This window comes from Balaenoptera borealis, assembly GCF_965194805.1.
Source record: "Balaenoptera borealis genome assembly, chromosome: 7".
In the NCBI taxonomy this organism is placed as follows: domain Eukaryota; kingdom Metazoa; phylum Chordata; class Mammalia; order Artiodactyla; family Balaenopteridae; genus Balaenoptera; species Balaenoptera borealis.
In genome coordinates, this window is record NC_138864.1 from 4,557,671 (window position 1) to 4,581,056 (window position 23,386).

At 45.7% G+C, this 23,386-nt stretch overlaps 1 protein-coding gene and 1 long non-coding RNA gene across 2 annotated transcripts in view; both read left to right on the forward strand.

The window, feature by feature from the left end:
- Positions 1–23,386, forward strand: part of ABCA13 (ATP binding cassette subfamily A member 13) — a gene marked incomplete at its 5' end in the record, with an annotated part of 336,636 nt that overhangs the window by 103,672 nt on the left and 209,578 nt on the right. Inside the window, 4 exon segments of the mRNA XM_082400416.1 lie at positions 8,078–8,191; positions 8,278–8,320; positions 21,183–21,214; positions 21,217–21,491. Of these exon segments, the coding sequence (XP_082256542.1) occupies positions 8,078–8,191; positions 8,278–8,320; positions 21,183–21,214; positions 21,217–21,491 (464 nt within the window).
- LOC309632132 lies at positions 17,005–20,375 on the forward strand. The gene is made up of 3 exons (XR_014246748.1): positions 17,005–17,315; positions 19,756–19,932; positions 20,242–20,375. It is a non-coding gene; the product is annotated as an uncharacterized lncRNA (long non-coding RNA).

Below are 23,386 nucleotides of genomic sequence, written 5' to 3' on the forward strand. Positions count from 1 at the left end.
GCAAGGGCTGTGGGTAGTTCAGAAATTTCGCAGAGAATGGCTCTGTAGCACGGCTTTATTTTAAATTCAAATTAAAAAATGGGCCATGACTTTATTATTATTATATTATGTATTATTACACAAAGATATTATTGATGATATATAAAATGTACTGTAGGATTATATACTGTGCTGTATTCTGCGATACAACAGTTAGTACGACAGTCTTGCTTTTGAGGAGGTCACCCTACAGTGGGGAAAGAGAAGACAAACATCTGAAGAAACAATTCAGAACTAATGTGATGAGAGATTCGCTCAGTGTGGCACAGGAGGTGAGCTTCCAGACCCCCTGGAAAGGAGGGTTTAAAAGCCTTCCGAGGGAGGGGACGTGCAGGCCTCCAGGGGGGCGGGGGGAGGGGGCTTGGCCCCGACAGAGGTGTGGCAGTGAGTGTGCCCCGTGCGTGCTGAGAACGACGGAAGTTTTGGAAGAACAAGCAGACATTTCCCTGGCTCTTGCTTGGTCCCCCGTACATGTCATAGGCAGCGCTGTGAGCTGGTGCCTTTTTCACGCATTCGCTGGGGCTTGGCTGACGACTTTGCATGAGGGTGTCCTGGTTGTACGTGTAAAGCTAGACTTCGTGGCGCTGGAGCCAGGCTGAATTATTCTACGTAACTTTGTGAAAACCGGTTCTGCTCGTTGGACTCCCGGTCCAACGTTCCACGTGGCTGGGAGAGCCTAGAAGCCTTGCCAGCTTACGGTGTGTGAAGCACATCACCTGTCAGGGTGGACGGGCCTGTGTTGCGTGTCTTCTACTACTTGGTCTTACTCTCTCCATTACTTCCCATTAGGTGGAACCACGTGAAGTTGCCATTTTTTCGTGGGAAAAAAAGTGTATAAAATTGGTCATCTCCTCCGGTTGGACCTGTAACTCTGAGGGAAGCAGCAAGCAGCACGGTGTCGTGAAGAGAAACACGTGTGCACGTGGGCAAGGCCGGGGGTGCCCCCGCACCTGTGACCTGTCCCTTGTCACCGTCCCTCTCAGTGGGCCTTTTCCTCCCAGTTAACACGGAGGCCGGAGGGAGACCCACGGTTTCTGGGAGCCACGAGCGTAGACCGGACCTCCTCCTCCGCGAGCGCTGTTTCTGGAACGGCGTTGCCCCCAGGGCTGTGGGGAGTGAAGGTCCCCTCAGGAAGCAGGAGCAGCCGGCGGAGACCAGCGTTCTCAGCGCCGGGGGTGGCAGGCAGCTTTGCCCGCTGAGCGCCTGCAGCAGCGTCCGCAGACGCCCCTGTCCCCGCCCACAGCCGGGGCTCGCTGCCGGCATCCGGCGGGGAGGCCCCTGTCCCCGCCCTCGTCCCCGCCCACAGCCGGGGCTCGCTGCCGGCATTCGGGGGGGGAGGCCCCTGTCCCCGCCCTCGTCCCCGCCCACAGCCGGGGCTCGCTGCCGGCGTCCGGGAGGGAGGCCCCTGTCCCCGCCCTCGTCCCCGCCCACAGCCGGGGCTCGCTGCCGGCATTCGGGGGGGGAGGCCCCTGTCCCCGCCCTTGTCCCCGCCCACAGCCGGGGCTCGCTGCCAGCATCCGGGGGGGAGGCCCCTGTCCCCGCCCTCGTCCCCGCCCACAGCCGGGGCTCGCTGCTGGCATCCGGGGGGGAGGTCGGGGAGGCCGCCGGCTGCCCCACGGTCACGGGGCGGGCCCTCAGCGGGGAAGGTCGGCGTGCTGAGGCTGCGGGACCCCGGAACACAAGGGCTTGTCGGGCTGGATGGGGCCCCGCGGAGCAGGCGGACAGAGCAGGGGCGGCCGGGCCGGGGGGGGGGCTGGGCTGGCGCGCCCCGGCTTCGCTCTCCCCGGGGCCGTGCTGCGCCGGGGCTGGGGGCCGGCGGGCGGCCTAGGGCAGAGGGGCCTCGGCCTCACTCGGGTGTGCGTCTGGAGGAGCGGCGGCCGCTGGTCCCGAGCCCACCGGGTGGCCCGAGCGCAGGGCTCAGGCGGGAGGGGGAGACGGGGGGCGGGAGCCAGGCCTCCCCTGAGGACCGGCTGCGAGCCGGCTGCGGCCGGGCGAGGGGTCTCAGCCTGGGCGAAGCCGGGCAGGCGGCTGAAGGGGAGGCCAGGCCTCCCGGGGGCCGCTCCCTCGGGTGAGGCCCCGGCCCCCTCGGCGGCCAGACAGGGGCCCTCTCTGTCTGGCACATTCATGAAATGAAAAGTACGCAGTTTACTAAAAAGAATGATCTAGATATAGACTGGCCTCCAGGACTTACTGTTAACTGTATTTCGGGGAGGTGGGGAGGAACGTGGGGTGTCCCAGTGACGAGAAGCGGGTCACACACGTGGGCACCTGTGCTCCGAAGTGTACAGACAGTTTCAGGACGATGTCCAGGGAGCTGGTGGCAGCGCTTCCTCTGCGTTTGGAACGTGGTTCCTGGGGCGCAGAGTAGAAAGGGAGGCGATCTTTTCAAGAAGCTCTTTGAACACTCGGAACTGGTTAGAAGGAGCAAGAGATGCACGTCTGACAGCGTCCCGGGAAGTCTTTCCATCTTGCTGTCTCGTGTGTCGGTGGATTGGTGTGTCAGCGGGGACGAGGCAGAGCGTCGTCCTGAAGGTGCTGCCAGGCCGCTCCACCGAGATGCCCGGTCCAGCCGGCCCTCTGTTCTGGGGAAGGTCAGGCCAAGGTCCCTTTGTTTCTGGGGCCCCAGAGCGACCTTCCTCTCTTCACCCAACCCTGCCGAGATGCGGAGGGAGGACCTCTTTAGAGAGAAATGGGTTGTGGGGAAGGGGCTCTTCCCTCCCGGGGTCTGCCTTTCCTGATTCTGGCCAGGTCAGAAAAAATCCTTTCTTTTATTTAAATCTTCAAATTCCTTTGTCTCATTCCCCTAGCAATAAGCAAATGGTCTGAATGCTGAGGAGGGTGATGTAAATAAGAAAATGATGAATGCAACAGAAAAAATAAACCCATAGCTAAGATCTTATGCTATGACCCAGTCACCTTCTTCTTTCTTTTTTTTTTTTTAAACAAAAATGAGCTGTAAGTAAAAGAGGCTTAGGGCATTTTCTAAAATCAGCAGTTATTAGGTGGTATGTAGGTGAAAACAGAGCCTAAGTAGTTTCTCCCAATGATATAAAAGTGAAGACAAGACTTGAGGTTGTGTCATCTCTGAGATTCGTGCCCAGTTCCGGGCAGGGATCTGAGCTCCGTGCCACGTTGTCTCCCTATGATCTTCTGAAGGTTTTGCTCAAGTTCTTGATTCTGTAAATTTTGTATTTCACCAGTTTGGGGAAGTTTTAAGCTGTTATTTATTCTAATAGCCTTTCAGCCCTACTCTGTTTCTCCTGTCTTTCTGGGACTCAAGAGATATGAACGTGGACTCCTAGTATTGTCCTGCAGGTCCCTGAAGCTCTGGTGACTTTGTCATCTGTTTTTCCTCTTGCTCAGATTGGGTGAAGTGTACTGACCTGTCCTAAAGTTCACTGGTTCTGTCCTCTGTCATTTTTACTTGAGACCATCCAGCAAGTTTAAAACACTTTCTGTTATGGCATTTTTCAGTTTTGTACTACCCCGTGCTTAGCTGTCTTTTTAATAACTTGTATTTCTTTGTTGAACTTTTCTGCCACTTAATTTGTTTCAAGACAGTTTTTAATTGCTTGTTGAAGCATTTCTATGATGACGGCTTTAAAGTACTTGCCAGATCATTCCAACATCAGATTTATCTCAATATTGACATTGGTTGATTCTTGTGAGTTCTCTGGTTCTTTGTATGGTGGGTGATGTTCAGTTGTATTGTGGGCAATTTGGCTGTTATGTTCAGAGACTGTAAGAAAACCTTTCATTTTTGCGGACAGTCTCCTGTTCAGGTTTAACACACAAGTCTCAGTGTCCTTTGTGGGCTGTGGTTCCAAGGACAGTTTAATCATCACAGGCTTTGTGCTGTTATTTTGATCTGCTTAGTTCCTCTAGTGCCGCTGAAGCTTCCACGGGTTCCCGGTGCTGCTGCCTGAGGGGCGGAGGGGTTTCTCCAGGAAGTTTGTGCCTCTTAATCCCCTTCATCTGTTTCACTGGAGACCACCAGTTTGTTCTCTGAATCTATGAGTCTGTTTCAGTTCTGTTCTGGTGGTTCATTTGTTTAGTTTTTTAGATTCCACATATAAGCGATATCATATGGTATTTGTCTTTCTTTGTCTGACTTATTTCACTTAGTATAACAATCTCTAGGTCCATCCATGTTGCTGCAAATGGCAAGATTTCATTCTTTTTTTATGGCTGAGTAATATTCCACTGTGTATATGTACCACATCTTCCTTATCCATTCATCTGTCGATGGACACTTAGGTTGCTTCCATGTCCTGGCTGTTGTAAATAGTGCTCCAATGAACATTGGGGTGCATGTGTCTTTTCAAAGCAGTGTTTAAGTAACTTGGCTAAGATCACCAAGCGAATAACCCAGAATGGGGGGGCCTTGTTCACCACTTCATTTTTAAGTGCTCTCGGTGTGATCTTTCAGAGGCTCAGTGCAGTGCATATATTCATGTTGCCTACTGTTCAGTTCTTACAAAATTCTGCCTTATTTCTAGTCATATTTACTTTGTATCTTTTAATGATGTGGTACTGTGTGTAGAAATATTAGTCACTAAATTCTGAATTTATTTCAGAATAAAATGATCGTTATTCCATTTATCCTTTTTGCAATGAATTAGATTTTTTTACTGTTAACATTTCTAGCTTTTAAGTTTTTGCTTGATTTTTGAGATCTTTTGTATTTGATTCAGTATAGAAATACAGTTGGCTTTGATAGTTTTGTCTCTGCAATATAACATAATCTTAATTAAGAAAAGTGTTTTATTTTCTTTATAGCTATAATTTTAGCACCTACACCTATACCTGGCTGAAAGAACTTTGGTAAATATTTATTGAGTAACTTGACGAGATGGGTCTGAAAATCTTAGCCTTTGAATTACGGTATTTTAACCTACTTGAAGTTATTTTCATAACTCTGACAAGTTTAGAGCTATTTTGTCATCCTCCTCTATAGTTTTGAAATTTATACCTGTCCTTGTGGTTATCGTTTTTCCTCTCTTTTGCCAGAAGAATTTGTTCTGTGGAGTCTCTTTTCCTCCTTTGTTTACTGTCTTCTGTTTTTTAATGTCATGTCTGTCCTCTTCCCAGTTATCAATGCCCAGACTCACTGCTTTCTTACATGAGAACCTTTTTTTTTAAAAAAAATAATTAATTAATTAATTAAGTTTTGGCTGTGTTGGGTCTTCGTTTCTGTGCAAGGGCTTTCTCTAGTTGCGGCAAGTGGGGGCCACTTTTCATCGCGGTGCCCGGGCCTTTCACTGTCGCGGCCTCTCTTGTTTTGGGGCACAGGCTCCAGACACGCAGGCTCAATAGTTGTGGCTCACGGGCCTAGTTGCTCTGTGGCATGTGGGATCTTCCCAGACCAGGGCTCGAACCCGTGTCCCCTGCACTGGCAGGCAGATTCTCAACCACTGCGCCACCAGGGAAGCCCCTTACATGAGAACCTTTGCTGTCACTCCATCCTCTCTTCCTGCACCATGGCTGTCTTGTGTTGATAGAGCCTGAAACCAGTCAGACACATTAACAATCATCAGCATCAGAGTGAGCAGCCGGTGTTTACAATTTTACTGTAACTTTTCTATTATAATTTTTTTCTTTCAAGAATTATTATTGGCATTTGGATTAAATTCAGAACCTTGCTCACCATTATTTAAAATTAATTCTCTATTTGAGTGGATTCATGGCTCATCATAATTTCAATGTTCTCATATTGATTTAACTGTTTACTCAGGTGTCTTCAGGTAACTTTTTCAGGAGCATTTGTAGGTAGCGTCATTTCTTTGTCCTTGGATATCTGAGGTCCTCACCTTTGCACCATAGCTCAGCTGGACATAAGAATTCCTGGCTTACGTTATTTCTCCTTGAAAACTCAGTAGGTTCTGCTGCATTGTCTACTGACCTTTAATTTTGAAGAGAAACTCTCTGAAACGACATTATTGTTTTTCCTTCTTCACAGGCTTCTTGTGTTCTCCCTGAGGCTGATATATTTATTCTTTTAGTTAGAATTCCAGTTGTTTCAAGGTATGCTAGCACTAGTCTCTTGTTAATATTTTTTGCTGTGTAAGAAATGTTTATAGCACCGTTATTCACAATAGCCAAGATATGGAAGCAACCTAAGTGTCCATCAACAGATGAATAGATAAAGAAGATGTGGTGTGTGTATATATATATATAGATAGATAGATAGATAGATAGATAGATAGATAGTACAGTGGAATATTACTCAGCCATAAAAAAGAACAGAATTTTGCCATTTGCAACAAGGTGGATAGACTTGGAGGGCATTATGCTAAGTGAAATAATTCAGACAGAGAAAGACAAATACTGTATGATATCACTTAAATGTGGAATCTAAAAAAAATGAAACTAGTGAATATAACAAAAAAGCAGACTCACAGATATAGAGAGCAAACTAGTGGTTACCAGTGGGGAGGGGAAGTGGGCAGGATGGGGTAGGGGATTAAGAGGTACAAACTCTTACGTATAAAATAAGGTACAAAGATATATTGTATAACATGGGGAATACAGCCAATATTTTACAATATCTATAAATGGAGTATAAACTTTAAAAACTGTGAATCACTATATTGTATACCTGTAACATATATATATATATTGTGCAGCAACTGTACTTCAACTTAAAAAAAAAAGAAAGAAAAGGGAAATGGTCTTCAGATTTGCACACTCAGCAGTGGTGGGTTTTCTCCCTCCTGTGATAACTGACCCTGTTCTTGGCCCCTTCTGTGCTCTGGGTTCTGAATCTTGGCTTAGATCTCTTGCATCTGTCCTGGACTGTCTCTGATTTGTCCTTCTTCTTCTTTGTCTCACGGCCCTCCTCTGAGGGCTGGGGCGGGGTCTCCACTGCCCCGTCTGTCCCCCTTGTTTTGATTCCCAGCCTGTGTTCAGTCTCTGGGTCTCACCGCCTCACGTGGGCTGTTTCCTCCTCGTCGCCACCTCCTCTGCGCTCCTGGATGTTTCTTGAAAATACAAAGTAGATACTTTCTACATTTTCTCCTGTTTCTCATTAGGTTTATTTTGACCAGAAGGGCCTTTTCACGTGCCTCTGGTGTTTCCCTGCTTGCTCATCCTTAGCAACAGAGGATCTCACTTTTGTGGGTGGGTGAGTAACACAGACGTCGAGTGAGTCGCAGCTCAGGCTCATGTGAAGGCGGAAGGGCGGCGTTTGGACGGGCTGCGGCTTTTCCTTTGCCGGTCAGACCCCTGGCAGCTGAGTGGGGGAGGGGCAGCAGCCGAGGCAGCCGTGCCCACGAGGGGCTCCGTCCTGTCCTGGGCTCGTCTTAGGAATTATAGCAGCAGGAGCCTCTCTCCTCTTTCCAGCCCCTGAGCTGGTGTGACCTGTGCCATTGTGACCCCAGGGGGGTGTGGCTGGACTCCAGACCCTCCTTAATCTTATCTCTTTGTATATAGACTGTTTTCAGTATAAAAACATAGTAACGTTGCCATAGACATCTTCATGGGTATAGCTTTGTATTTCACTTAAATTATTTCCTCAGGATCGAGTCCTTTTATTTTGAGAGAAAAAGGCAGGGGTGTTTTTTGTAGGGCAGTGACCATAAATATTATTTATGATACCAAATTATTTTATAAAAGTCTTACGCTCATTTGCTGTGCCAGCAGCCATAAATAAATAACTACAGTTTCCTTTTATCCTAAATAGAGTTGGGTATCATAAACAAATTGTAGATGCTAGTTGAGAATGTATTGTTGAGACGGAAGTGTGAGCAGACGTCTTGTTTAGTCAGTATATACTGGGGACGTCTGTTGCTCCTGAGAGTGACCTATACACTGGGGACACCACGGTGACCAAGTGGACAGCACCTGACAGAAAGAGTCTGGGGGGGAGGGCGTTGGGACGGTTACCGTATCCGGGGAGGTGGCCTTGGAAGATCTCCGCTCTGATGGCCGAGCCGCACACAACGCTGGTCTCCTTGTTGTAGCAGCCACAGCGCTGAAGAACCTTCCTAATGCAACAGGGCTGAGCTAGAGATGTACCCAAATCTTCTTTATTTTGCAGGCAAATCATACTTTTGATTTTGTGGGCAAGCTGAAGACTTTATCTGAAACACTGCTGAACTTGTCCAGTGTTTTTCAGAGCAGCAGAAATGGTCAGATGCTCCACCAACTGCAGGTGAGGGAGGGGTGACCCCTTTGCCATCGAGGGCTGGGGGAGCCCACGCTCAGGTGCGTCTGCAAAACCAGAGTGGTCCTTTACAGGATTCTGCAGAGCCACCTGGGGCGTGGCTTGCCCAGTTGGCTGGTAATGTTGACGTAAAATTGGATGTGTGTGAAAACTTTTTGTAAGTGATCAGTTGTTTTGCCCATGCAAGATGTTACTATTGTGGGAATGATCAATAATTCATTAGTATTTATTTGTGCTTTAAATTCCGTGTTAACTTAAAGCTTTTTGGGGTGGGTTTTTTTTTGGGTGCTTTTCAACTGTGGGTCTATTAAAACAATTATCATTCCCCAATATTCTGTACTGACAATGTAATATATTCCAAAATACGTGGGCTGTAGTTTCAAATGGCCTGACTTCTTCTGAGCAGGACAGTCATTAGTTAACAAAACTTTCATCAAGGTAGATCACATCAGAACCTTTTGGGGCATCTGTGTACCTCTGACTTAACCTGCATCTGATAGCATGAGAAAATACAACTACATTTTTGTTCTTGTTTGGCTTATTTTTTATCCACTGACCAAGTAGTTCAAGGTGGTTCTGAGCAGGGACTCAGAGCCAGATGGTCTGGGTTTGATTCCCAGCCTTGCCCCCACTGCTGTGTGATCTTGAGCTGGTCACTGAACTTCTCTGTGCCTTGGGCTTCTTACCTTTGAGATGAGGAAATAACCATAGTTATGAGCTATAAAGTGACTTAAATTATGTAAGGCACTTGGAAGAGTGTTTGGTACGTAGGAGATGCTTCTGTGTCTGGGTCCTCCCAAAAGCAGACACCGAGATGAGGTTACATGTGTGAGAATTTTGTCAGGGAAAGAGCTGTTGGAGCCGAGGCTGGGGAGGCTGGGGAGGCCGGGGAGGTCTGGCCCTGAAGGGATGGGGGGTGGGGTGGGGGCTGGGTGGAAACACCCCACAGGGCCCTGCATTTAGTGGACACCTCTCATCCAGCTGAAGTCAGGTATCATGGGGGATCCTGTGTCAGGGGAGCCGTGGCTCCTAGGAGTGGCCTTGGCGTGGTCAAGGCTAAGAGCAGCCTGGGAGGTGTGGCCTCCGGGCAAACTGAGATGGATTTCAGAGCACAGCAGAGGACCTTGGATGCTGCCGTTCCTGGAGTTGGGAGTCTGGGATGCTCATTCTCATGGTGGCCATGGCTATTATTGTTATTCTTCTTCTTTAATTTGTTTGCTCACCAGTTAATTTGCTGATACAGGGATCAGTAGGCGTTTTCTGTAATGAATCAGATGGTAAATAGTTCAGGCTTTGAAAAGGGGTCTGCTGTAACTACAGATAATTATATGCAGTATAATAAGCAGCAGGTTGAGTCTCTACAAAGTAGTGTGAGAACATAACAGTGCCTAACTCCGTCTCAAAAATCAGGTGGTGTGTGGGAAGAAGGATAAATTAAGAGTTTGAGATTAACAGATGCACACTGTTACATATATATATATATATATAATAGATAACCAACAAGGATCTACTGTATAGAACAAGGAACTATACTCCATATCTTGTAATAACCTATAATGGAAAAGAGTCTGAAAACAAATATATATATATATATATATATATATATATATATATATATATATATATATATGTGAATCACTTTGCTGTACACCTGAAACTAACACAACATTGTAAATCAAACATATTGATACTTCGATTAAAAAAAAAAAGAAGCAGGTGGTTTCTTGGAGAAGTCTTCAGTTTAGCTGAGTGCTGTTTACCAAGTAGTCAAGTTAGAAATTAAAGCCACTTATTCAATCACTTGAAGAACTTTTTACTTAGAGAATGAATTGTGGTGAGTGGCTCTATTTCTTAGCATTGAGATCACATTCAAGAGTATCTGTAGTGCCTTTGGATTTGCAGTAACTGATGCCTGGGTTCTAGGTCTGGCTCTGCCCCCAGGGGGCTAGATTAGTATTTTGCTGATGCCGGCGACCTGTCATTTCTTTGAAATTTTCGCCTGTATTAAAAAAATGGCATCTCTACCTTTAGGTTCATTTTTTGATCATTGTTTCTGGTTTTTGTTATTTGTTTTTATTTTTATTTTTTTAAACATCTTTACTGGAGTATAACTGCTTTACAATGGTGTGTTAGTTTCTGCTTTATAACAAAGTGAATCAGCTATATGTATACATATACCCCCATATCTCCTCCCTCTTGCATCTCCCTCCCACCCTCCCTATCCCACGCCTCTAGGTGGTCACAAAGCACCAAGCTGATCTCCCTGTGCTATGCAGTTGCTTCCCACTAGCTATCTATTTTACATTTGGTACTGTATATATGTCCATGCTACTCTTTCACTTCGTCCCAGCTTACCCTTCCCCCTCCCCGTGTCCTCAAGTCCATTCTCTACGTCTGCGTCTTTATTCCTGTCCTGCGCCTAGGTTCTTCAGAACCATTTTTTTTTTTTTTTTTTAGATTCCATATATATGTATTAGCATACCATATTTGTTTTTCTCTTTCTGACTTACTTCACTCTGTATGACAGACTCTAGGCCCATCCACCTCACTACAAATAACTCCATTTCGTTTCTTTTTATGGCTGAGTAATATTCCATTGTATATATGTGCCACATCTTCTTTATCCATTCATCTGGTGATGGACACTTAGGTTGCTTCCATGTCCTCTCTATTGTAAATAGAGCGACAGTGAACATTGTGGTACATGACTCTTTTTGAATTATGGTCTTCTCAGGGTATATGCCCAGTAGTGGGATTGCTGGGTCATATGGTAGTTCTGTTTTTAGCTTTTTAAGGAACCTCCATACTGTTCTCCATAGTGGCTATATCAATTTACATTCCCACCAACAGTGCAAGAGGGTTCCCTTTTCTCCACACCCTCTCCAGCATTAATTGTTTGTAGATTTTTAGATGATGGACATTCTGACCGGTGTGAGATGATATCTCGTTGTAGTTTTGATTTGCATTTCTCTAATGATTAATGATGTTGAGCATTCTTTCATGTGTTTGTTGGCAATCTGTGTACCTTCTTTGGAGAAATGTCTGTTTAGGTATTCTGCCCATGTTTTGATTGGGTTGTTTGTTTTTTTGATATTGAGCTGCATGAGCTGTTTGTAAATTTTGGAGATTAATCCTTTGTCAGTTGCTTCATTTGCAAATATTTTCTCCCATTCTGAGGGTTGTCTTTTCGTCTTGTTTATGGTTTCCTTTGCTATGCAAAACATTTAAGTTTCATTAGGTCCCATTTGTTTATTTTTGTTTTTATTTCCATTTCTCTAGGAGGGGGGTCAAAAAGGATCTTGCTGTGATTTAAGTCGTCCAGTGTTCTTCCTATGTTTTCCTCTAAGAGTTTTATGGTGTCTGGCCTTACATTTAGGTCTTTAATCCATTTTGAGTTTATTTTTGTGTATGGTGTTAGGGAGTGTTCTAATTTCATTCTTTTACATGTAGCTGTCCAGTTTTCCCAGCACCACTTATTGAAGAGGTTGTCTTTTCTCCATTGTATATTCTTGCCTCCTTTATCAAAGATACGTTGACCATATGTGTGTGAGTTTATCTCTGGGCTTTCTGTCGTGTTCCATTGATCTATCTTTCTGTTTTTGTGCCAGTACCATACTGTCTTGATTACTGTAGCTTTATGGTATAGTTTGAAGTCAGGGAGCCTGATTCCTCCAGCTCCATTTTTCTTTATCACGATTGCTTTGGCTATTTGGGGTCTTGGTGTTTACATACAAATTGTGAAATTTTTTGTTCTAGTTCTATGAAAAATGCCATTGGTAGTTTGATAGGGATTGCATTGAATCTGTAGATTGCTTTGAGTCGTATAGTCATTTTCACAATGTTGATTCTTCCAATCCAAGAACATGGTATATCTCTCCATCTGTTTGTATCATCTTTAATTCCTTTCATCAGTGTCTTATCGTTTTCTGCATACGGGTCTTTTGTCTCATTAGGTAAGTTTATTCCTAGGTATTTTATTCTTTTTGTTGCAGTGGTAAGTGTTTTCTTAATTTCTCTTTCAGATATTTTATCATTAGTGTATAGGAATGCAAGAGATTTCTGTGCATTAATTTTGTATCCTGCTACTTTCCCAAATTAATTGATTAGCTCTAGTAGTTTTCTGGTAGCATCTTTAGGATTCTCTATGTAGAGTATCATGTCATCTGCAAACAGTGACAGTTGTACTTCTTTTCTGATTTGCATTCCTTTTATTTCTTTCTCTTCTCTGATTGCGTTGGCTAAAACATCCAGAACTATCTTGAATAATAGTGGTGAGAGTGGGCAAACTTGTCTTTTTCCTGATCTTAGTGGAAATGGTTTCAGTTTTTCACCATTGAGAATGATGTTGGCTGTGGGTGTGTCATACATGGCCTTTATTATGCTGAGGTAAGTTCCCTCTATGCCTACTTTCTGGAGGGTTTTTTATCATAAATGGGTGTTGAATTCTGTCAAAAGCTTTTTCTGCATCTATTGAGATGATCATATGCTTTTTCTCCTTCAGTTTGTTAATATGCTTTATCACATTGGTTGATTTGCATATATTGAAGAACCCTTGCATCCTTGGGATAAACCCCACTTGATCATGGTGTATGATCCTTTTATGTGCTGTTGGATTCTGTTTGCTAGTATTTTGTTGAGGATTTTTGCATCTGTGTTCATCAGTGATATTGGCCTGTAGTTTTCTTTTTTTGTGCCATCTTTGTCTGGTTTTGGTATCAAGGTGATGGTGGCCTTGTAGAATGAGTTGGGGAGTGTTCCTCCCTCAGCTATATTTTGGAAGAGTTTGAGAAGGATAGGTGTTGGCTCTTCTTTAAATGTTTGATAGAATTCACTTGTGAAGCCACCTGGTCCCGGGCTTTGGTTTTTTGGAAGATTCTTTTTTTGTTTGTTTTTTTCCCAACAGGTTTAATCAAATGCCACTGTCTCAGTGAAGCCTTTCTTTTTTTTTTTTTTTTTTAATTTTTATTTATTTATTTATTTATTTATGGCTGTGTTGGGTCTTCGTTTCTGTGCGAGGGCTTTCTCCAGTTGTGGCAAGCGGGGGGCCACTCTTCATAGTGGTGCACAGGCCTCTCACTATTGTGGCCTCTCTTGTTTCAGAGCACAGGCTCCAGATGCGCAGGCTCAGTAATTGTGGCTCACGGGCCCAGCTGCTCCGTGGCATGTGGGATCTTCCCAGACCAGGGCTTGAACCCGTGTCCCCTGCATTGGCAGGCAGATTCTCAACCACTGCGCCACCAGGGAAGCCCTGTTGGAAGATTTTTAATCACAGTTTCAATTTCAGTGCTTGTGATTGGTCTGTGTATATTTTCTATTTCTTCCTGGTTCAGTCTCGGACGGCCGTGCATTTCTAAGAGTTTGTCCATTTCTTCCAGGTTGTCCATTTTGTTGGCATATAGTTGCTTGTAGTAGTCTCTCATGATCCTTTGTATTTCTGCAGTGTCAGTTGTTCCTTCTCCTTTTTCATTTCTAATTCTACTGATTTGAGTCTTCTATCTTTTTTTTCTTGATGAGTCTGGCTAATGGTTTACCAATTTTGTTTATCATCTCAAAGTACCAGCTTTTTGTTTTATTGATCTTTGCTATTGTTTCCTTCATTTATTTAAATGATACATTAAACAAGATGGACTTAAATGAAATGTCCTATAAATATCAATTATTTCTGTTCTGATCTTTATGATTTCTTTCCTTCTGCTAACTTTGGGGTTTTTTTTTTGTTCTTCTTTCTCTAATTGCTTTAGGTGTAAGGTTAGGTTGTTTATTTGAGATGTTTCTTGTTTCTTGAGGTAGGATTGTATTGCTATAAACTTCCCTCTTAGAGCTGCTTTTGCTGAATCCCATAGGTTTTGGGTCGTCGTGTCTCCATTGTCATTTGTTTCTAGGTATTTTTTGATTCCTCTTTGATTTCTTCAGTCATATCTTGGTTATTCAGTAGTGTATTGTGTAGCCTCCATGTGCTTGCATTTTTTACAGATTTTTTTTCCTGTAATTGATATCTAGTCTCATAACATTGTGGTTGGAAAAGATACTTGATACAATTTCAATTTTCTTAAATTTATCAAGGCTTGATTTGTGACCCAAGATATGATCTATCCTGGAGAATGTTCCTTGAGCACTTGAGAGGAAAGTGTATTCTGTTGTTTTTGGATGGATTGTCCTATAAGTATCAATTAAGTCCATCTTGTTTAATGTATCATTTAAAGCTTGTGTTTCCTTATTTATTTTCATTTTGGATGATCTGTCCATTGAAAGTGAAAGTGGGTGTTAAAGTCCCCTACTATGATTGTGTTACTGTTGATTTCCCTTTTTATGGCTGTTAGCATTTGCCTTATGTATTGAGGTGCTCCTATGTTGGGTGCATAAATATTTACAATTGTTATATCTTCTTCTTGGATTGATCCCTTGATCATAATGTAGTGTCCTCTTTGTCTTTTGTAATAGTCTTTGTTTTAAAGTCTATTTTGTCTGAGATGAGAATTGCTACTCCAGCTTTCTTTTGATTTCCATTTGCATGGAATATCTTTTTCCATCCCCTCTGTTTCATTCTGTATGTGTCCCTAGGTCTGAAGTGGGTCTCTTGTAGACAGCGTATATATGGGTCTTGTTTTTGTATCCCTTCAGCCAGTCTATGTCTTTTGGTTAGAGCATTTAATCCATTTACATTTAAGGTAGTTATCGATATGTATGTTCCTATTACCATTTTTTAATTGTTTTGGGTTTGTTATTGTAGGTCTTTTCCTTCTCTTGTGTTTCCTGCCTAGAGAAGTTCCTTTAGCATTTGTTGTAAAGCTGGTTTGGTGGTGCTGAATTCTCTTAGCTTTTGCTTGTCTGTAAAGGTTTTAATTTCTCTGTCAAATCTGAATGAGATCCTTGCTGGGTAGAGTAATCTTGGTTGTAGGTTTTTCCCTTTCATCACTTTAAATATGTCTTGCCACTCCCTTCTGGCTTGCAGAGTTTCTGCTGAAAGATCAACTGTTAACCTTATGGGCATTCCCTTTTATGTTATTTATTGCTTTTTCCTTGCTGCTTTTAATGTTTTTTCTTTGTATTTGATTTTTGATAGTTTAATTAATATGTGTCTTGGCATGTTTCTCCTCGGATTTATCCTGTATGGGAGTCTCTGCACTTCCTGGACTTGATTATTTCCTTTCCCATATTATGAGAGTTTTCAAGTATAATCTCTTCAAATATTTTCTCAGTCCCTTTTTTTTCTCTTCTTCTTCTGGGACCCCTATAATTCGAATGTTGGTGCATTTAATGTTGTCCCAGAGCTCTCTGAGACTGTCTTGAATTATTTTCATTCTTTTTTCTTTATTATGCTTTGTGGTAGTTATTTCCACTATTTTATGTTTCAGATCACTTCACCGTTCTTCTGCCTCAGTTATTCTGCTATTGTTTCCTTCTAGAGAATTTTAAATTTCATTTATTGTGTTGTTCATCCTTGTTTGTTTGCTCTTTAGTTCTTCTAGGTCCTTGTTAAACGTTTCTTGTTATTTTCTCCATTCTGTTTCCAAGATTTTGGATCATCTTTACTATCATTACTTTGAATTCTTTTTCAGGTAGACTGCTTATTTCCTCTTTATTTGTTTGATCTGGTGGGTTTTTGTCTTGCTCCTTCATCTGCTGTGTGTTTCTCTGGTCTTTTCATCTTGCTTATCTTACTGTGTTTGGGGTTTCCTTTTTGCAGGCTGCAGGTTTGTGGTTCCTTTTGTTTTTGGTGCCTGCCCCAGTGGCTGAGGTTGGTTCAGTGGGTTGTGTAGGCTTCCTGGTGGAGGGTACTGGTGTCTGTGTTCTGGTGGATGAGGCTGGATCTTGTCTTTCTGGTGGGAGGACTATGTCTGGTGGTGTGTTTTGGGGTGTCTGTGACCTTATTATGATTTTAGGCATCCTCTCTGCTAATGGGTGGGGCTGTGTTTCTTCCTTGCTAGTTGTTTGGCATAGAGTGTCCAGCACTGTAGCTTGCTTGTTTTTGAGTGGAGTAGCGTCTTAGCATTGAGATGGAAATCTCTGGGAGAACTTTTGCCGTTTGATATTACATGGAGCCGGGAGGTCTCTGGTGGACCAATGACCTGAACTCAGCTCTCCCCCCTCAGAGGATTAGGCCTGACACCCAGCCAGAACACCAAGATCCTGTCAGCCACGTGGCTCAGAAGAAAAGAGAGAAAAAAAAAAAAAGAAAGAAAGAAAGAGAGAAGAGAGCCACCAAATCAATAAACAACTCTACCAATGATAATAAACTCTAAATACTAAACTAAGATAAACGTAAGACCAGAAACCAGTCAGTTGCAGACAGCAAATCCCAAGTCTACAGTTGCTCCCAAAGTCCACTGCCTCAATTTTGGGATGATTCGTTGTCTATTCAGGTATTCCACAGATGCAGGTACATCAAGTTGATTGTGGGGATTTAATCCACTCCTCCTGAGGCTGCTGGGAGAAACTTCCCTCTTCTTTGTTCGCACAGCTCCTGGGGTTCAGCTTTGGATTTGGTCCCGCCTCTGCATGTAGGTCGCCTGAGAGTGTCTGTTCTTAGCTCAGACAGGACGGGGTTAAAGGAGCAGCTGCTTCGGGGGCTCTGGCTCACTCAGGCCGGGGAGAGGGAGGGGTATGGATGCAGGGCAAGCCTGAGGCAGCAGAGGCCGGCGTGACGTTGCACCAGCCCGAGGCGCGCTGCGCATTCTCCTGGCGAAGTTGTTCCTGGATCATGGGACCCTGGCAGTGGTGGCTGCACAGGCTCCCGGGAGGGGCAGTGTGGATGGTGACCTGTGCTCGCACACAGGCTTCTTGGTGGCTGCAGCAGAAGCCTTAGCGTCTCATGCCCGTCTCTGGGGTCCGCGCTGTTAGCCGTGGCTCGCGCCCATCTCTGGAGCTTGTTTAGGCGGCGCTCTGAATCCCCTCTCCTCGTGCACCCTGTAACAATGGTCTCTTGCCTCTTCGGCAGCTCCAGACTTTTTCCCGGACTCCCTCCCGGCTAGCCATGGCGCACTAGCCCCCTTCAGGCTGTGTTCACGCCGCCAACCCCAGTCCTCTCCCTGGGATCCGACCTCCAAAGCCTGAGCCTCAGCTTCCAGCCCCCACCTGCCCCAGCGGGTGAGCAGACAAGCCTCTTGGGCTGGTGAGTGCTGGTCGGCCCCAATCCTCTGTGCGGGAATCTCTCCGCTTTGCCCTCCACACCCCTGTTGCTGCACTCTCTTCCGTGGCTCTGAAGCTTCCTCCTCGCCCACCCCCCATCTCCACCAGTGAAGGGGCTTCCTAGTGAGTGGGATATTTTCCTCCTTCACAGCTCCCTCCCAGTGGTGCAAGTCCCATCCCTATTCTTTTGTTTCTGTTTTTCCTTTTTTCTTTTGCCCTACCCAGGTACATGGGGAGTTTCTTGCCTTTTGGGAAGTCTGAGGTCTTCTGCCAGCGTTCAGTAGGTGTTCTGTAGGAGTTGTTCCACATGTAGATGTAATTTTGATATATTTATGGGGAGGAAGGTGATCTCCACAACTTATTCCTTCGTCATCTTGAAGGTCTAGCTCTATTCATTTATTTTGAGTTCTCTCTTTCATGTTGGAAAGTTTCCTTAACTGTCTGTTGAGGTTAAGAATGAGGTACTGAAGCCTGATAGGATGTTTTTCATGTGCAGGGAGCTTATTGGGACTGTGTTTCCATCAGTGGTTCTCAGCTGAGGGGCAGTTTGTCCCCAGGGGCATTTGGCAAGGTCTGGAGACATTTCCTGTTGTCACAGCTGGTGAGATGCTCCCAGCCAAGAATGTTCCTAAACATCCTGTGATGTACAGGAAAGTCTCCCCTAACAGATAGCTCTGGCCCCAAATGTCGGGAAGCCCTCCCTCATTTAGAAGAGACGAAGGCAATAGGATGGAGGCAATTGTTGGACATCATCTTTAGGGCTAGAAACAGGGGATCTCAAACCCCCTAGTTGGCCACGGCTAACGCCAGCGTGTCTCAGGTCCTCAGCTGTAAATGTCAAATGGGGACAATGCGCAGCTTCTCGTGGCCAGAGCTCGGCTGAAATCCTTGCAGAGTCTTTTACCCCATGCATGTGTGAGCCTCCGATTCTTGCTGCCCTTGCCAGTTGACAGAGCGGGGGGCGCCCCGTGGCCTTCCCACACCTCCTGCTCCACAGACCTGTGTGTTTCCTCTCGGCCCGTCTTTAACTACCTCTTACGTGTGATGGGGACACAGGAGAGAGAAGCCGGCCTGGTCTAGTCCTCTCACGATGGGCCTTTGTGTCCCTGTCCCGTTTTCCATCCTTTCCTGTGGAGGTGCCCCCCCCCCCCCCCAGCACCCTCGTCGGGTCGGGGAGGGCATTGAGGAGTCCAGAGTCAGAGGACATGTGGTGGAGACTTGTGTTACATTCACTCCACCGAGCGAGAGCTCTTACCAAACAGCCGCTGCTGCCTTCTTCTCGGGGAAGCACCTCTGCAAGGGGTGCTAAAGCCCACGGAGTTTTTGTGTGGAGCTGCTTTTCTAATTCCTAACATTACGCATGTACACACACATGTACACGCACACACACATACACACACACGGATATAATCATTCAATTATATGAACGATTCAGCTATACAAAGCCTTTTTTAAGCAGCTTTGGTTCTGTCCCTGGAACACAATTAAAGCCACACTCTGCGGAGGCCAGGTCACTCCTTATTCCATGAAGCCTCTGGAATTAACACAGTGAAGTCGTCAGCAAGCTTACTGGGTGAGCCTGTAGAGCACACATTCAAACGACAAATGATCAGCAATATAGAAATGCCCCCGGTTTGCCCCATCCTGTAAAACTGAACACTTTCCAATTCTCTATCAAAAAAAATCCCAAACACTCAGAGCCCCTCAGAGCGTGGAATGCACTTTTTGGTCTCCTATTTTCTAGTTGTTGAGCTTAGTTTCATCGGGAGGAATTAAATTAGGATAACTGGCTGGCGCCTAGCTCTCCTCTTCAGCAGCTGTAACCATGACAACAGGATGCCCTCAGTAAGCACTTACACACACGAGGTACTGGGCTTAATCCTTAGGACAATCCCGTAGGGGATTCTGCTTTCTTCACACTGCAGATGAGGAAACAAACTTTGACGGATAAGATAACTTTCCAGGGTAAACATGGAATCACAGGAGAGCTGCTATGGGGGCAAAGCTGAGTCTTGTCCCCTTTGTTGCCACCGCTGCCCGGCTCCCCGGGCAGGTACTGAGGGCGACAGGGCCGCCCTCTCTGCTTGGAGCTGGGTTACTCTAGCCGTGTCTCTCACACGTCCTTCACTCTGTTCTTCATTCTTTCCGGCTCCCACTGTTGACTTAGCTGTGGGCTGCAACCTCACCCTCTATGATTTAACCGTTTTCTTTCCATTTACAGGTAAGTATCAGCATTACAGGGACTGTATAGAAAAGGTGGAGTTTTCACTCAGCAAATAAGTAGCAAATTTTGCGTGGAACAGAATTTGACTCTTCTGAGTAAATTTTCTCATGAAGGAATTTATTTGCACAGTCCCTGCCTTGGGAACGATACACGCTGTGCCCAGAGAAAAGTTGCCATGTCCTCGTTTCCGTGTCCTCAGGAGGGAAGCTGGACCAGATGCTGAACCGCATGGGCGCTGGACGCCTCCGCTCCCTGGGCCGCATCCTGACCAACCTGACCTCCTGTGTCCTGCTGACCCTCTTCCAGGGCCTGACCTCCGCCACCTCCCTGGAGGCGACCTCACAGGCCCTCATGCGGAAAAAAAGCTTCTTGGCCAGTAAGTATTCAGTGAACACACATGCTCATAAAGGCAATATTTGCATATTTCTCCCCAAACGTGTCTTATCATGGCTCCGACAGAAAACAGTACTTTCTGGGTAAAATGAACAAAGCAGAACTGGTCCCCTTGAGTTGGTGAAAAGATGGATCTCGTACGTCATCCGAGGCCCAGTGCTATTCCCTGCGTCCATGTTTACCAGTTTACGGGACTAGTTTACCAGTTTATGGTTAAATCTCATGTGATAGGTTATATTTTTCTTGATTAAAGCTGTACTCTGATTTCTTCCATCCCTTTTATTTTTATCAGGTATATCTGGATGTCCTAGGGTCAGGGGAGAAGAGACAGTGGCCAGTTCAAGTCTATTGATCAGTTGTTCACTTATTCAACATAAATATGATGTATTCTCATATTCCTTTTGAATAAACAGTGAATTGTTTTTATTTGGCTTTGTATTAGTTTGCTAAGGCTGCTGTGACAAAGAATTGCAGACTAGGTGGCTTAAACAGCGTAAATTTATTTTCTCATAATTCTGGAGTCCAGGTGTGGGCAGGCCTGGCTCCCCCCGAGGCCTCTGTGTCCCCGACGTATGGACGGATGTCTGCTCCCTCATCTTCCCTCCGTGCGTTTCTGTGTCCGCACTTCCCCGTCTTCTAAGTACAACAGTCATGCTGGATTAGAGCACATCCCTTGACCTTATTTTCAGTTGGTCACCTCTGTAAAGACTCAGTCTCCCAATAAGGTCACATTGTGAAGTGCTAGGGGTGAGGACTTCAACTTATGAATTTTGGGAGGGCAGAATTCAGCCCACAAGCAGCTTTATATATGAAACGCGAAGAATTCCTGTGGCAGAACACAGAATCCAAAGACATTAGTTCTTAGGGACATCTGTAATCACAGACAAGGAAATCCTATTATTTGTGCAGGCTCATGTAATTTTTCAAGTCCTGCAAAAATGCAAAACAAGTAATTTTTTGTATTAATGACACCACCGTGTGGTTTTATTAAAATAAAAAAGAGGATTTTTAATTTTAGGAGGGAGTTGGGAATTGGGAGACCTTGGTGCTACCTCACCGCTGAGGGCTTGTGTCACACAGAAAATCAGCCTCTCCTCCCTGGGGTGCGGCCCCTTCTCAACGGGGGCGCTGAGCTGAGCGAGTGTCCTGGGGCATCCGGTCAGACCCATGCTGAGGTGGTGTGAGCCGCTCCTAGGTTGTGCTGACCCCCTGTTGGTCCTTTTCTGACTTTAGGCATCATTTTTAACAGTTCCTTAGGGGGTAAGAGAACCTCAGCTCAGAATCTCTCCAGCTGCCGCCCCAGGTTACATACAGCATCCGGACCAGCATCTTGTACAGCATAAGAACGGATCTGGTGAAAAATCCTTTCTGGAAGTTCCACCTTCAGAGCCTCCCAGCCAATGGGTTCAAGTATAACTACATCTTTGTCCCGTTGCAAGACATGGTCGAAAGAGCTATCATCTCAGTGCAGACGGGGCAGGAGGCCCTGGACCCGGCCGAGCAGGTGCAGGCAATCCCATACCCGTGTCACACCAGCCATCTGTGAGTACCCGGTGGAACCGAGCTCCTGAGGGCCCCCGACAGTGGAAGAGGCCCTGTGTTTGGAAACCAGGTGGAGAAAAATCCTGGAGCCTTTGTATAGCCATTCCGCCAAAGAGCATTTGGAGATGTTCCATTCTCCTTTTTAATTTCCTAAGGCTGTGCCATCCAGATAGAAGAACAGTTGTGGAGATAATGTAGTCAGTTAGATTTGACACCAGGCATCTGTAGCTTCAGACACCCTTCACAATAAATTTGCCGAATAATATTCACGGGGATTCTTCCCATCTGAACTAGGGAATCAGAGGAAGCTTATTTCCTCTTCAGCCCAAATCCTTACAGTCTGGGCCTGTGACACCCACATGCAGGGATGGAGGGATTCCCAGAGGCCTGGGGCGGGTGACCTCATAGGTGGGGTCATCTGAGAACACTCACGAGTTGAATTGAATTATTCAGCGGGTGACTGTAGCTCCGACACTCTTGGGGTGAGAGTGAGGGGAAGCTCAGTCGAAGGGACTCGGGACAGCGCTCACCGTTGGGATGTCCTTCCGTGTAAGACGCTTCGGAACCAAGACCTGGGCAATGTTTCGGGCGGTGCTGTGTTCAGAGAGGGGTGCATTCACGAGCCCCCTCCTCCCTGACTTTCCCAAGCAGGTCAGCAAACAGGACTAGGCAAGGGGAGGATGGCAGCAGACCCTGCCCTGGGCTGGGGAGCCGGACTCTTCTGTACGTGACTCCGGCACAGGCTGGTGGGAGGACACAGCGCAGATGTGAGCCTGAGGGTCCCTGATTCACCCCTTCCCATGCCAGGGAGGGCGGTGGAGACACAAGACCTGCATCAGCCCGCTGGCCCGAGGGTCGGGGTGGGGAGAAAGCTTCGGTCCTTCTCAGCAGTACCCCCCGCCCGCATTGTCCTGGGCCAGGATCAGGGTCCTGGGGGTGGGGGGTGGATGGAGGGAGAAGGGCAGGAGGCAGAGCCTGGGTGACGTGGGGAGGGGCTGGGGGTTGGCCATCACCCTGCACTGGCACCGGAGTCATGCATCTCAAGAGAAAGAAACAAAAGCTGAACCATTTTTTTTAAGGATTCCATATATATGTGTTAGCATACGGTATTTGTTTTTCTCTTTCTGACTTACTTCACTCTGTATGACAGGCTCTAGGTCCATCCACCTCACTACAAAAAACTCAGTTTCGTTTCTTTTTATGGCTGAGTAATATTCCATTGTATATATGTGTCACATCTTCTTTATCCATTCTTCTGTCCATGGACACTTAGGTTGCTTCCATGTCCTGGCTATTGTAAATAGAGCTGCAATGAACATTGTGGAACATGACTCTTTTTGAATTATGGTTTTCTCAGGGTATATGCCCAGTAGTGGGATTGCTGGGTAAAATGGTTCTGAGGAACCTAGGGGCAGCACAGGAATAAAGACACAGACGTAGAGAATGGACTTGAGGATGCGGGGAGGGGGAAGGGTAAGCTGGGACGAAGTGAGAGAATGGCATGGACATATATACACTGTCAAATGTAAAATAGATAGCTAGTGGGAAGCAGCTGCATAGCACAGGGAGATCAGCTCGGTGCTTTGTGACCACCTAGAGGGGTGGGATAGGGTGGGAGGGAGGGAGACACAAGAGGGAGGAGATATGGGGATATATGTATACATATAGCTGATTCACTTTGTTATACAGCAGAAACTAACACACCATTGTAAAGCAATTATACTCCAATAAAGATGCTAAAAAAAAAAGCTGATTTCCCCACGTGGTTGTCCCTATATATGGGATTTTGATCCAACAGGCTCATTCTTTTCTGCCTGACGTTGCTAATAGAGACAAGCCACCGAAGAACACTGTTAGTAAGAGTTATTAAAAATGCAAGTCAGGGATTTGCCACC